The sequence below is a fragment of the Bactrocera latifrons genome, unplaced genomic scaffold, assembly GCF_001853355.1.
Source record: "Bactrocera latifrons isolate USDA-ARS-PBARC rearing strain unplaced genomic scaffold, ASM185335v1 scaffold_200, whole genome shotgun sequence".
Taxonomy (NCBI): domain Eukaryota; kingdom Metazoa; phylum Arthropoda; class Insecta; order Diptera; family Tephritidae; genus Bactrocera; species Bactrocera latifrons.
The window spans coordinates 254008-269129 of record NW_017535520.1 but is presented as its reverse complement, the minus strand read 5'-3'; the positions used below and the strand labels follow the sequence as shown (position 1 = coordinate 269129).

The following is a 15122-nucleotide window of genomic DNA, read 5'->3' as shown; positions in this document are numbered from 1 at the left end:
GCATCAGCTTCTTTGTAAAATATGGTCGGACGAAAGCATGCCCAACGATTGGAATTTAAGTGTGCTATGCCCAATCCTCAAAAAAGGAGACCCCACCATCTGCACCAACTACCTTTGGGATAAGCCTCCTCGATATCKCATATAAGGTTCTATCGAGCGTATTGTGTGAAAGATTAAAGCCCTCCGTAAACAAACTGATTGGACCTTATCAGTGTGCATTCAGACCTGGAAAATCAACAGCCGACCAGATATTCACCMTGCGCTAAATCTTGTGTTGTGTGTCACGGCGAATATCGCATTCGATGGAACGATGAGCTGTACGAGATATACGACGACATTGACATAGTTCAGCGAATTAAAAGACAGCGGCTACGCTGGCTAGATCATGTTGTCCGGATGGACGAAAACACTCCAGCTCTGAATGTATTCGACGCAGTACCCGCCGGGGGAAGCAGAAAAAGAGGAAGACCTCCACTCCGCTGGAAGGACCAAGGGGAGAAGGACCTGGCTTCACTTAGAATATCTAATTGGCGCCACGTAGCGGAAAGAAGAAATGACTGGCGCGCTGTTGTTAACTCGGCTATAATTGCGTAAGCRGTGACTACGCCAATCAAGAAGAAGAAGAAGTCATTCAAAACATACTAAATTTTAATACAAGATATTATGAGCGAACTTTATAAGAGCCAACGTGAAAATGTCTAACCCTTTTTGGTGAAATCACTACATTATTACATTACATTCTACATTATGTCACAGTGTGAAAATGTGCGAAATTGGAATACAACCACTCCTTATTTGATTCTGTCACTTTCCAGAATACAAGTCAGGAAACGATTGATAGAACTTTGCACAAACAATTCCATTAAAGTGTGCCTCCTTATGACCATAAGTTATTTAATCTAAACAAAACTGTTCAATTCTCTAGGTACTAAACATGTGGAACTCCAGTATCTATAGCTGACTCCCGACCGAAAATATCGGTCAATGTGTGATATATACAACTGAAATTCAGACAGAATACTCTCCTCACAGTGGTAATTGTGCATTCTGTAAATTGGTTGAACAGGGTCCCTGAGCCCCCATATATCTAATAAAGAGATTTTCGAGGTGACTTTATATTGGATATATCGGTCTATATTTGAGTTGTGTGAGCACCCACACAAAGTCATTAAACTATTTTTGAAATCCCCGTTAAATAATTTTCTGTTTACAAACAATGCCTTCCTGTCTATAATAAAAAATTGGTCGGAAACTTGTGCTAGCCCACATTAGTATTTTCGAATATTCGGCTGTCTTTGCTCCATATGATTGGTGATTGTTTGTATATTTTACGTCATAAGGTAATTCCTTGGCTTTGATTCTTGCAAGTTGCAAAATTATAAAGTGTTCGACTGTACCCGAACTTAGCATTTCTTACTTATTTAACTCATTATAATGTTAATTGTCTATTAGTCAATGAAATTTAATCGTTAATCTTCTAACTTTTCTGAACTCAATACTATGAAAGGGAAAGCCCAAGAGTTTATAAATCTTAAAAAAATTGCACATATTCATTTCATATCGCATGAGTAATGTACATATTATATATTATATCGCAAATGAAATGTAAATGAAGTAGTAAAAATATAATTACGTAATACCGATTAATTACGAATAAAATCACATGATATACTTATCGGTTGCATTATTAACTTACATCAGTGAATTCAACATTCATGGGGTCGCCAATAACCGAACCGTCACTCTGTTTGTAACCAGCGTAAGAAACGAGTTGACTATTCCAAATGCGGTAATCGTGGATACCATCCGTACGTTGAGGGAAAATCGTAATAGCAGAGCTGCGATAAAAATTGTATATGTTATGCATTTACATATAAAAAATAACATGTTATAAAAGTTCAGTAAATTTTCTAAACCGTCACATCCTAACTTAAAACGAAGGCGAATAAATAATTTAATTTATAAATAATAACAGAAATAAATCTGAATAACACGTCAAATATTTACACATATTTTATCCTTTCGAAAAGGCTTTATAGAAGCCGGGGTTAAATTTGAATGATGGGCGATAGGTTGAAACACCATACCTTCGGATCTACTCGACCAATTTCAACTCGTACTTACCTATTTTTTAATTCAGTTAGCGTTTCATGAACTTTTTATAAGAAAAATGGAAAGTTGTCGTGCGTTCAATGCTATTGACTTGATGTGCACCTTAAAAGTGCAACATATTAAATATGAATCAAATTTATTTAAATGTTATGAAGATTAATAAACAGAAGTTGACTAATGGCAGAGAGCATTTTTCTATTCTTTGGAAAAACATAATTGAATTTGAGAACAGCATCAGATATGGACAGCAAGATATTTATGTAAACAACGAATCAGTTTCAAAAAATATATTCATTCAGAGCTTTAGCATTATAAAAAGTATACAACAACGTAGATTTTTTCTTATATATCAACATCTACGGCGATTCTTACCAAATTATGAAATGAGAAGAATTGAACTACATATATGTTGAACAGCAGGATATCAAAGCAGCATACTTTTTTACCAACTCACACTCAATTATCCGATTACCCCGCTAATTATTGTATATGTTGCTACTACTCATATGATTGGCATTAACTAGAAGCAAAAGGCTAAGAATATTTGTTTGCATTGGACATTGTATTTTCATATATATGCAAGCGAAGTGGGCGTTTCAACAATAACTTCATTGAAATTTCTTCAATTTTATTCTAATTACTACATTTGATGGGGCGTTTAATTATCGCGAAATATCCTCATTTGCTTTCTCGCTACTGACACAATTAGAATTAACTGGTGTAACCAGAGGTCAATATTTGTAATTAAATATAAATAAATTTTGTAATTGACCTCTATTTATAGATCAATAACCCAAAAGTGTGTATAAATACAGGGTGGTACAATGGCATAATGCAYATGGCGCTATAATGTTACATTTTATTTGCAATTTTTACGGTTTTCAGTGACTACACAGATATACTTGTATCATCCGCCATGAAAACAAAGCAAATATCGATTGACATATATTCAAGAAAATTTTAAATATTAACAAAAAATTATTTATGAATTTCAATAAAGCTCTTGTAATTTCCAAATTACATAAAAAATCTCGGCTATAGCTAGTATTACACCCTTTATTTGTTTTATATTTACAATTTTACTATAATGTTAATTGACAATGAACATTTTCACAAAGGCCTTGTAAGAATACTATTTCATTTTTCTTATCATTTTGTTAGTCAATTCAATTGCTAGTTTTATATACACATGTATGTAAATTCACTTAATTTTAAGTTTCTATGTCATGTGATAGTGAGTTGCTTGTATTTAAAGCACGTGATTCTATCTGATTGGAAATACAGTATATATACATACAGATAATGTAGATTGCATTATCGCTCCTATATAAACCATTAACAGGCACACATTTGCATATTAATTTATCATTTCGCATTAAAAAACATATTTTTTATATATATAATATTATATACGAATTAAGRGCAAACACTCATGTGATTGAATACTTAAGCTGTTAACTTTAACGTAAAATTTTACATACCGAATGTTACCCTTGTTCGTGCCGTATTTGATATGATTGCACAAGACCTCGAACATGCCCTTCGTGGTGGTCACATGACGACAATCAAATACCTAAAAATGTATAAGGAAAATAATTGCATACTTATGTACATATTTTGTTTCATTWAAAAAATAGAATTGATAGAACCTGATTGAACGAATTTTGGTAAATATTATTGTGTGTATGGTAGATAATGTTTTCTATAAATATAAAAAAAATTTGCTCTAATTGAATAATTTATTGTTGGAAAGAGAAGAGATACTTGTTACCTGCCGAATACAAATTTTGATAGTATTGCAGTATTTTAAATATCGAACAAAAAAGTATTAACTTGAACTTGAAAAATTTATTAGTYAAAATAACTACAGTTTTCTTGGTATTTTTTATTTTAAGTCTGTTAAGAGCAACCAGTATATCTATTTTACGTATGTTTCTCGGCCGTAAAGTTTATCACGTTAATCACGATTTTTTAGTTTCAAATTTACTGATTACTGGACAAATAGTCCTCTAAATAATTGCTGCATTTTACCTTTAATTTTGACCATTGAATGCGCCCAATGCAACGGGAAGCATTACGCCAAGCCGCCTTCGCGCCAAAAATTAATTCAGCCTCGGTCAACTGATATTCGCCAGTTGCTTCAATACTTTTCTGCACTTCCTTCCAGCGAGCCTCATGCCGCGGACTAGATGCCCTGTAATAACAAAATTTTTATGTGGACAGATATATTTGATATTGCAAACTTGATGGTATAGTGTTTATTGCTCTTAATTATTTAGTCATAAACTCTTAAGTCACTAACACGCTTCGAAAATTTATCGACGCTTGTAAGTGTTACAAATTTTTTTTTATATACCCATATATATGTATGTATGTAAATACTATTCAATTTGTTCTTACTTTTTCATTGAAGTGAAATATTGCTCTAGAAAGTCCTTAGCTTGCTCGAGCACTTCTTCTTGAGGGCGTGACTCTAATGAAGCTATGTAGAAGCCCATAACACTGCTCATACATGTAGTTTTTGAGCATTTTAAATTCTTTAGAAAAGAAAAGGAAAAAGAGTTTTTTATTTTTTTTTTTTTTTGAAATTTAAATTAAATTATGTTAATTAACTTTCTTTTACAAAAATACGTCCTCCTCATGTTGCGATAGAGAATGTAATATTGTTTGAGGACCTTAAGCCACTTCTTGCCATTTGCCGAATATTTGTAAAAATTTCGCTACTAAAATTGTAAAGCTTGGTATTTTCAAACTTCTATTCACCTCTTGTCCTTTTAAATGCAATTTGTCATATACTTCCGGTTTGCCTTCAATATTTTTTAAACGAATTGGGCGTTGCATATGCGTAGTTGGACAGCCTTTTGATGTTGATGGACCTGCATCATTTTTCTTGTGTTCATTCAACTCTTCAGTTATCTGCATATATTGATTGAGGTGATTCAATTGCTTTAAATGCACACTAATATCCTCTAAGCGGTTTGCCAGCACATCTCCCTTATCGACTTGCGTTTCAGCCAGTTGTAAAGCGAGTTCTTCATCAATAACCAGGGAGAGGTCATCTTGTTTACCCAGGGTTGTTAACGGCATTTTCGATTGGTGCAAATATTACAAACGACTTTTGATTTTAGCTTGTTTTACAGTTGGGGGAAACGATCCTTGAAAACACTAAACATTAACACTAGCTTGATAATTAACTTGATTTTGTATTCACGAAGGCACTGCTTCCTTAACTATTCACTGTAAATAATTAACGATTTATTAATTGTATTTATTTAGTTTTAATTATAATTATTTTAACTTTGCGTTTATATACAGGACTCAATCTGCAACTAACAATAGTAATGCACAGGGATGTGTAATGCATCAGTTCTTGTGCAATACGTAATTAACTTGCGACCGTATTTGGCAAACGTTGCCTTATTGGCGACCAGCACCGACTGTACTTAGGTTGCGCAAGCCGGGGGTTTATTTAAATTCACACATCTTGCAAATTGTTTTTCTGCCTCTGCTAGCTGCTGATGCCATGCGTCAAGGCTTTGCAAAAACCCAACAATAACAGTAAACCCAACCACAATGAAACCAACATAAGACCGTTCTTCGGTTGAGTTCACTTTTTGATCGGTGAAATCACAACCAAATAGCTTTGTCGTCATCCCTGTCACATGGTTAACAACAAATGCGCGTGATTGTATACTATCGCCTATGTATTGACTTTCGTTTGTTTGTTCGCTTATGTACTGGCGAGATAAGCAATTTAAAAACACCAATAGGAAGCTTTAGAAGACGCTTAAGCCTCAGTGACCATGAAAAGGCAATTTAATTACAAGTTCAAAAAACATAGCTTTCTAATATGATTTAGCATTATCACATACGAATATAAAGCGAATACGAGGATTTTAAGGAATATGCATTGAACATTGCTATAAACAAATAAGGAAGGGCTAAGTACGGGTGTAAGCGAATATGCCTTTAAGTGCATAAAGTTTGTTAGAATAACGAAAGTATATGGGAGTTTGGGTAATTTTTGAACCGATTTCACATGATAAGACATCTTACATATTTGCCGATAGATGTATATAAGTATGTATACGATATAAATTCAGTTGAATATTCGAAAATCCGAAAAAATCATTGAAAAAAATTACTGCCGTGAATMAACTCATTTTTGACATACTGACATTTTGTATCTGAGAGTTTGAAAGATTCGCTTTAGAAAGATTTTACTCATAAGTGGCAACATCAAACGATAGTTCGTGGTATGTGGATAAATTGATTGGTTCTTCATTTTCATACTGGAAGTTAAAAGAATCAGATGGACGTAATTTGGTTGAAATCAGTGAAGCATGGGCTTTCATCCAAATGTGGGCGATGCCACTCCTTCTGTTCTAATTTACCACAGAAGGAAAATTTTATGTCTCTGCCAAATGTATTTAAAGATTTATCGCACTCTTAATAGATTTGAACAAAACTGTTCTATGGGGCTGAGTAGGGATGCCAAAAATATATGAATGTAGCTTGATCTGAATCTAGAATATATGTACATTAAACTTACCATGTGGATATTTTTAAGATTTTCGAGCACCAGGTATTATCAATATAACAACCGTCGAACTTCTTCTTTACTGGCGATTATAGCCGAGTTAACAACAGCGCTCCAGTCGTTCATTCTTTTCGCCAGGTGGCGCAAATGCAAATGTCAAGCGAGTTAGTTCCTTCTCCACCTGGTCCTCCCAACGGAGTGGAGGTCTTCCTCTTCCTTTGCTTACCCCGGCGGGTATTGCGTTGCATACTTTCAGGACTAGACTATTTTCTTCCATTCGGACGACATCACCTAGCCGCTGCCTTTAAATTCCCTGAACTATGTGAATGTCCTCGTATATCTCGTACAGCTCATCATTGAATCGAATGCGATATTCGCAGTGGGCAACGTGCAAAGGGCTATAAATCTTTCGCAGAACCTTTCACATGAAAACTGACCTTAGGACCTTTGGACTCATAAGATGTTGTCATAGTCCATGCCAAACAATCAGTTTGTTGGCGGTGGCCTTTAATCTTCACACAGTGCGCTCGATAGAACCTTATATGCGATGTTGAGGAGGCTGATCCCACGGTAGTTTGCGCAAATTGTAAGGTCTCCCTTTTTGTGGATTTGGCAGAACACACATAAATTCCAATCGTTGGGTATGCTTGCGTCCGACGATATTTTACAAAGAAGCCGGTACGTGCTTCTTATCAGTTCTTCGCCGCCGTTATTGACAGACAGACCCTCACCCGGATTTCAACTCCGTTTGTCATCTTGATCATTTATATACTACATACTTATGAATTGTGACAAAAAAGGTACCCGAAATTCTAATTAAATTTCCCGGGTAAGTGATATTTCAAAAAAAAAAAAAAAAAAAAGTATTTTCCTAAGTTGGTAGGACTGTTCTTAATTACTATAATACGAGTATGAGTGCAATCGATCAACTTGTTGTTTACAGCAGATACTTAAGTCGGTACACATCTGTATTGCGTTGCGATTTTTACAATGGATAAAGCTATCGAAGAAAGAATTTGTCTTAAATTTTGTATTTGTTGGAAACTCTTACAGTGATTCAGGTTTATCAAAAACGCAAGTCTACGAKTGGTACAGAGCCTTCAAAGACGGTCGAGAGATCGTTACAGACATGCCTCGTTCAAATTCGAAAATTGTCAAGCAAGACTCGCCTCGCGAGGCCGTTCGAATGGATATTTTGGGTATGAAACGAGTTCTTGATCCATTCGTGCCGACAAAGCTACAATAGCACAACAGAAAATCGAATTGGCACATCTACTTTGTTATACTCGTATGTATGATGGGAGAACGACGCATAGGCATTCACAGCAAGCCAAACAGAAATGTAGCACAGACAAATAGTTGAAAGTTGTTTAATCGTAATTTGAGATCAGAGCATGATATACTTGACAGTAGCGTATTAAAGATATGTGCCAGTCCCAATGTCCACACAATCTAAGCCGCGGGTTTATGTTTAGTGTACTATAGAAATATATTTATATAGTTCTGTGTGTATATTAATTTCCCAGCATGTATTAGAATGAGTTGGTGTAGAAATGGGATACACATAAAATACGGAAGTTCAAAATGTCGACACATCAAAATACCGACAGTTTAAATACGCAGCTAAGTCAAAACACWGACAAATCAAAATACAGACAAATCAAAACACCGACAAATCAAAATACGGACAAATCAAAACACCAACAAATCAAAACACCGACAAATCAGAATACCGAGAAGCCAAAATGCCGACATGTGAAAAATATTTTATGGGATACACTTAAAACATCGAAATTCAAAATACCGACAAATCAAAACACCGACACATCAAAACACCGACAAATCAAAATACCGACAAATCAAAGCACCGACAAATCAAGAAAAGATGGCGTTGTTCGTTTGTGGCCCTGCGTTCTATAGCCSAGGACTTGGAAGAAGTTCAAAGCGAAGGGTTATTTTTTTGAAAGGCGCCCTAAGGCCGCCAACGCAAAAGGAGTTTATTCCGAAAGAACTGATCATGCCCAGTGGTTGGTTCAAATATGGTCTTGAAACGCGGCCGAAGCCCAGGGTTGATCCGAACAAAGTGACCGCTATGTTGTCAAAATTACAAAATCCCGATAAAATTATTTTCAAACTTGGTAAAAAATGTCAAATTTGCACTTCAAATTGCTTTAAAATATTTAAAGTAGGCTATAATTTTGAATTGTAAAAACTTTTGTATACATTTTATGTATTGATATAGAGAGCGACATACTTCAAGCGACGTCTGTCAAATATTAAAATACACAAGTTCTTATGGACTCAGTTATGTAGTCATGCAGCTGTCTAAWTAACTGTGTCCTTAAAAACAGTATTTTAACATTTCATAGAGGTCGCTTGAAGTCTATCAATTTCTATATGTTCAGCACATGTTCAGCTCATGAGTCTGCAAGTTTGCCTTTGTTATAATCTCCATGAGTGTGTTCGTGGCCGAAGGCCGCAGGGCCTCGAACTTACATCGGCACTCTTCATAAAATAAAGTTTTTTTTTAATTACTCACTTAAAATCCAAAATGTCCCTATTGATTAGTAATGTTTCTTCTTTGGGATCTAGGAACCATAGTAACGATTTATTAGGTCTACAACTTTGCTTCCGTCGTTTTCCAATAGATGTTTCTAAACTTAAGCACTGGTCGATGAAGTCGATTAAATCGTTTTATGTCGATTTTGGACATTTGTGTCAACATTAACCTAACAAAATATTTGTAGAGATCTGTTTGCATCCCAAACTTATTCTCAACTGAAAATGTCATTTTTTGGGCCAAATTCCCTACATTTGCGAGAAATTTTGCTTTTCTTTTTAAATTCCTAGAAAAGTGCGGCTGAGGACCCGTCCACGCTTTGCTGAGGCTGACACATACATAGATAATACTATTACTCTACTACTACCAGCAATATGATTTCTATTAGGTATTAAGAAATATAGATACTACTGTACAGTACACTACTATACTGTATCTGTCAGAATACCAAAATGAGACTCCTGACTAACAGAATCACTACAATTGTGACAATTAGAGACATTAGACAATCGTCTCAAGCAGAATACCGATATAAAGCTCCCCTATCTCTTAAATTCAGTAATTCGTCTGAGATATTTTGAAAATTTTTGGAAAGTTGCTAAGGTTTCCATGGCTCCTAAGAGAGATCCTCTTATAGTCTCATCATATAGACCAATTTCACAACTTCTACAAATTTCAAAACTTTTTGAAAAATTAATTCTGTAAAGGTTAAACCTATCAGTTCGGTTTCAGAAACCAGAATTCAACAGTAGAACAAATCCATTAGAAAAACATCCAAAATAGAAAAAACCGTTGGAAGAGAGGAATGCGTGCCCAGCGGTATTCCCTGCAAGATTTAAAATTATGTTTACTGGTTGAGTATTGTGCTCTTTTAGAATCATATATCACCTCGAGATTCTTCCGCGCAAAACAATGGAATGAATTCTGCAAACGGAAAGAAATTGATGCAGGCACAACAAGAGAAGAACCACAATTGTAATTTCTGCACATTAGAGACTTTCCGTTAGCAGCAAATGGTTTGGCTGCGACATTTGCTGAAATAACAAAATAATGTGGTATAAACAAAGTATGAAGCCTATATATATATGGTGCTTAAATAAGAGGTGGCGCCAATGAAAGACGCAATATTATTCCAATAAGGTGTTAAGAGATATAGTTAAGCCTCCCTGGTGATATTAGTTATATGTGGACTAAGTTCTCACTAAATTTTATAAATTTTATAACCAAAGATATATTGTTATTAGTATTGACGGATATATGAAGTATAGTAAACCTGAAGTTCGAAAATATTTGTATTAGGTATTTGGGGACGGTTCATCCGATTCAGCCCATTTTTGATATACAAATTTTGTTCACTAGAAAAGTCATATAATTTGGTCGATATCGGTTTGAGCACGTCCTGAGATATGGATTTTCACCTAAATGCCATTCAATTCCTTTTATTATGACCATGGCTCTTATAAAGCCCCCTTGCACCATCTCGGGTGTAAATATTAATACCTCTAGCGTGTTTATTTACTGATTTATCGCGCTTTTAGTAGTTTTTAACACAATCGTTATATGGGAGTTATCTATGGTTCCCTCCCCTTTTTTGACAAGGATCCCGTTTACCAAGTTTCATAAAGATATTTTAATTTTTACAGACACTCAATCGGAATTTAACTCGTCTCTTCATCCTGATCTGTAGCACTTTGCTGCTGAATTAAATGTCAGACAGAAATGGTTAGTTTCTGTAAAAAACTAAATAGTGATTAACACTGACACTGAAAACTTGGTCATAGTTGTTGGGTGGTGACTCACAATCCGTGACAAACAATATCTTAACGCAATGAGTATAGCTGGGGTAATTTCTTATACGTCGACAACCATATACAAGGTTGTAGTTGTTTCTATTTTTACTCGAAAGAATGATTTTATACTTTATACTGCAATATTATAAATAGGAATAGTAAGTTAACAAGTATTTCCGTTCATTAAATACCGATGTAGTGTGTTAATATATCATATTTAGAAACTAAAAGATGGCATTACGTATATTGATCTGTTATCTGTTATTTCCAATAAAAGCTGACTAATATGTTCTCTTCTATACGAAACACAGATATTACTAATGTAGAGGAAAGTGAAACATACAAAAGAAATACATGTTATGAGAATGAACAGTTGTTGAATAGTTTCAGATACTTAATCGATGTTTTTCACCTATCGCTTGCTTGTAACATCTAAAACTAATGTAATACTCATGGTAACGCGATGGACTACATGCCTGTCTATTAATCTGTTCGTCCAAGCGATAACTTAAATAAAAACTGGGTAGCCCCTACATAAATTATACACGAATTTTCGAAAAACCGGCTGACTTTACTCTATTTAGCTTGAGATGTGTTACACTGTCAAGTAATTTTTGTTCAGCAATGCTTGGCATTTCTTCGTGGAAAGACTTACGCCTGAACAACATTTACAAGTCGATGACTTTATTACAAAAATTAAAAAAACAAGTAAGGAAGGGCTAAGTTAGAGTGCCAGCGAACATTTTATACTCTCGCATGATAAAGTGATAATCGAGATTTCATTATCCGTCATTTACATATTTTTTTATTTTTCTGTAAAATTAATTAGATTAGATCAATTTGTGTACTTTGAGTATTGAATTGTATTTTCATTTATTATAATTGTATTGAAAAGTTATCATGACAATTTTTCCACAAGGGATACCTCAGCTCAAATACCGTATTTGTGTAAATTTTTATTCCTCTATTATCATTGGTTCCTAATGTATATATTATACAGAGAAGGCATCAGATGGATTTCAAAATAGCGTTATATTGGAAGAAGGCGTGGTTGTGAACCGATTTAACCCATATTTCATACATGTCATCAGGGTGTTAAGAAAATATTACATACCGAATTTTATTGAAATCGGTTGAGTAGTTCCTGAGATATGGTTTTTGGTCCATAAGTGGGCGTCGCCACGCCCGTTTTCAATTTAAAAAAAAAAAAAGCCTGGGTGCAGCTTCCTTCTGCCATTTCTTCCGTAAAATTTAGTGTTATTGACGTTTTTCTTTAGCCGGTTAACGCAATTTTAGTGATTTTCAACATAATCTTTGTATGGGAGGTGGGCGTGGTTATTATCGGATTTCTTCCATTTTTGAACTGTATATGGAAATGCCTGAATGAAACAACTCTGTAGAGTTTGGTTGACATAGCTATAGCAGTTTATGAGATATGTACAAAAAACTTAGTAGGGGGCGGGGCCACGCCCACTTTTCCAAAAAAATTACGTCCAAATATGCCACTCCCTAATGCGATCCTTTGTGCCAAATTTCATTTTAATATCTTTACCAAGTTTCATCATGATATTTAAATTTTTACAAAAGTTACAGCTTGCACGGACCGACGGACAGACAGACATCCGGATTTCAACTCTACTCGTCACCCTGATCACTTTGGTATATATAACCCTATATCTGACTCTTTTAGTTTTAGAACTTACTAACAACTACTCTTTAGCAACTTTGTTGCGAGAGTATAAAAAGAACGTGTTTCGTGCGCTCCGTTCAACATAAGTTCCTCATACTCGTAATTGCCTATTGCATATCTGCAATAACAATCTCTTCATAGTTTCAACAAACATTTGTTTCTCTATTTCTACTCCTTTTACAGCCTATATGAACCGACAGGTAGCCAGGTTAGATATTGAATAAAAGTTATTTTTGCACTCTTTAGTATAAAATAAATCGACTATAATCGCGTAAGCGGAAATTATTTTTACCCATTATTGAATTAGTGAAGTGTTAGTGGATATAAGAGGTAAAAATATAATAGTAGAATTTTTGAACTTTAAATTGAAATATCTCAAAAACCATAAGTCGGCGGCAACTATATGTATACATATAAGTATTTTCTTKATCTGAAGGGCCTCCTCTATCCGTACAAGATACTAAGAGGGCGCAGAAGAAAATTGTATAGGTCAAAACGTTCAACATTAAGACAAAGAAAATACCAAGATCACGTAGATGAACGACTATAAGACATGAAACCAATTGGTATGAAAAATTGGAGTTAAATTGCAAATTACATGAATGATTGTACATAATTMAATTTGAAAATTGTAGGATACTTTAATTTAATGTTATAGTCAAGTTTTATTATTAAACATAAACTCTGCTTTAAATTATTTCGGCATTTGACAGCCGCAGCTCTCCACATGGTTAATGACTGTGTTATTTTTGTTTTAATTATAATAATACCCAAACAGCACATCAAATAGTAACTTGTTGCTGCGAGCGATAGCGGATGGGCTCTTTGGGGTATTTTTCGGTACTGGGCTGAACAGCAGTTATAGTGTCTTACGTGCGCACTATACGGCGTCTCTGAGAATGCGCATTATTCGATGAAATAAACGTTATCGATAAATCAGTGTGCGAACTTAACAATATTGTGGTAATGCACTTCAACGGTTTGCAAAAGTTGTTCCAAAGTAAGTATATTCCTTATGAAATGGTAAACCAAACAAGTAATAGCTGCCAAAAACAACAATTCCGAGAAAAGTATTACCTCACACACACAGCTAAAACACAACTTTTACCAAATACATATACCGAATATATAATAATTACTTAACCAACAGTATGTATTATCGGAAATTGATATATACCTCATACATATTAGGATTAGGGGCTTGGACTGACTGCATGTACTTTTTTCATTACTCAAGAATCTTCTTAGTCTTCACTGGCGTTGAAAGCGCTTACGCGGTTATAACCGAGTTAACACCAGCGCACCAGTCGTTTCTTCTTTTCGCCAGATGGCGCCAATTTGAGATTCCAAGCGAAGCCAGGTCCTTCTCCACYTGGTCGTTCTAACAGAGTGATGGTCTTCCTCCTCCTCTGCTTCCCCCCGCGGGTACTGCATCGAATACTTTCAGAGCTGAAGTGTTTTCGTCCATTCGGACGACATTCGGACGAATTCGCTGAACTATGTCCATGTCCTCGTATATCTAATACAGAATGCGATATTCGCCGTGGCCAACGCGCCAAAGACCATAAATCATTCGCAGAACTTTTCTCTCGAAAACTCGTAACGTCAACTCATCAGATGGTGTCATCGTCCATGCCTCTGCACCGTATAGCAGGATGGGAAAATGAGTGACTTGTAGAGTTTTGTTGGGTATTTCTTCGACCCATTTGCTTCGCTTGCTTTTCTATTCTGGRGAAAGCAGAACTAGCGGCGCGGTTGTTAAGGATAATAAGGACTGTACCGAAAAGAAACTGCACACTTTCAATTCAATATTTCTCATGAAGTAGCCGTTTGATCATAAAGCGGTAAGTAACGTTAGAAAGCGTGATCAGTTCTGCTTCTATTGGTTTTTCTTTCTCCGTAATTTGTAATATCATTTTTGCGATGGGTCGAATCAAARAGCACGTGCGTAGGCAAATTGTGCACAATTACTGCATTGAAAAAAGCATTTCATACAGAAAGCTAGCAAAACGATTTAAAGTCAGTGTAAATGGTGTAAAAAATATTATAATAAAGTTCAATGAAACCTGTTCTCTTAAAGATTTATCAAAAAGTGGGCGGAAAAAAGACCCTAGTGATCCAAATCGTGAAGCAAAGGTGTTGGACTTAATAAACCAAAACAAATCAATGTCTGTGCGCGATTTGGCGAAAAAAGCTAAAACCAGTGTTAATATGATTCAAAGAGTGAAGCAAAGAAATAACTTAAAAACTTAGAAGAAACAAAAGATTCCCAAAAATAAAAATTTGGAAAACAAGGCCACGGAAGTTGTACGAACTTTGCTTAAAGATTCTGTTGAGTGTGTTATAATGGACGATGAGACATACATAAAAATGGACTCAAGAACATTACCAGGTCCCCAATTCTATACAAAACCAAAAGATGGTACTGTC

The 15122-nt window shown here is 35.1% G+C and overlaps 1 protein-coding gene across 1 annotated transcript in view; it reads right to left on the bottom strand.

Moving 5' to 3' along the window:
- The window catches only part of LOC108968083 (nitric oxide synthase-like), a gene marked incomplete in the record, with an annotated part of 33234 nt that extends 27633 nt beyond the window's left edge, over window positions 1-5601 (bottom strand). Inside the window, 6 exon segments of the mRNA XM_018931851.1 lie at window positions 1697-1838; window positions 3594-3685; window positions 4144-4306; window positions 4513-4649; window positions 4876-5349; window positions 5411-5601. Of these exon segments, the coding sequence (XP_018787396.1) occupies window positions 1697-1838; window positions 3594-3685; window positions 4144-4306; window positions 4513-4649; window positions 4876-5199 (858 nt within the window).
- Window positions 5602-15122: the final 9521 nt, after the last annotated feature.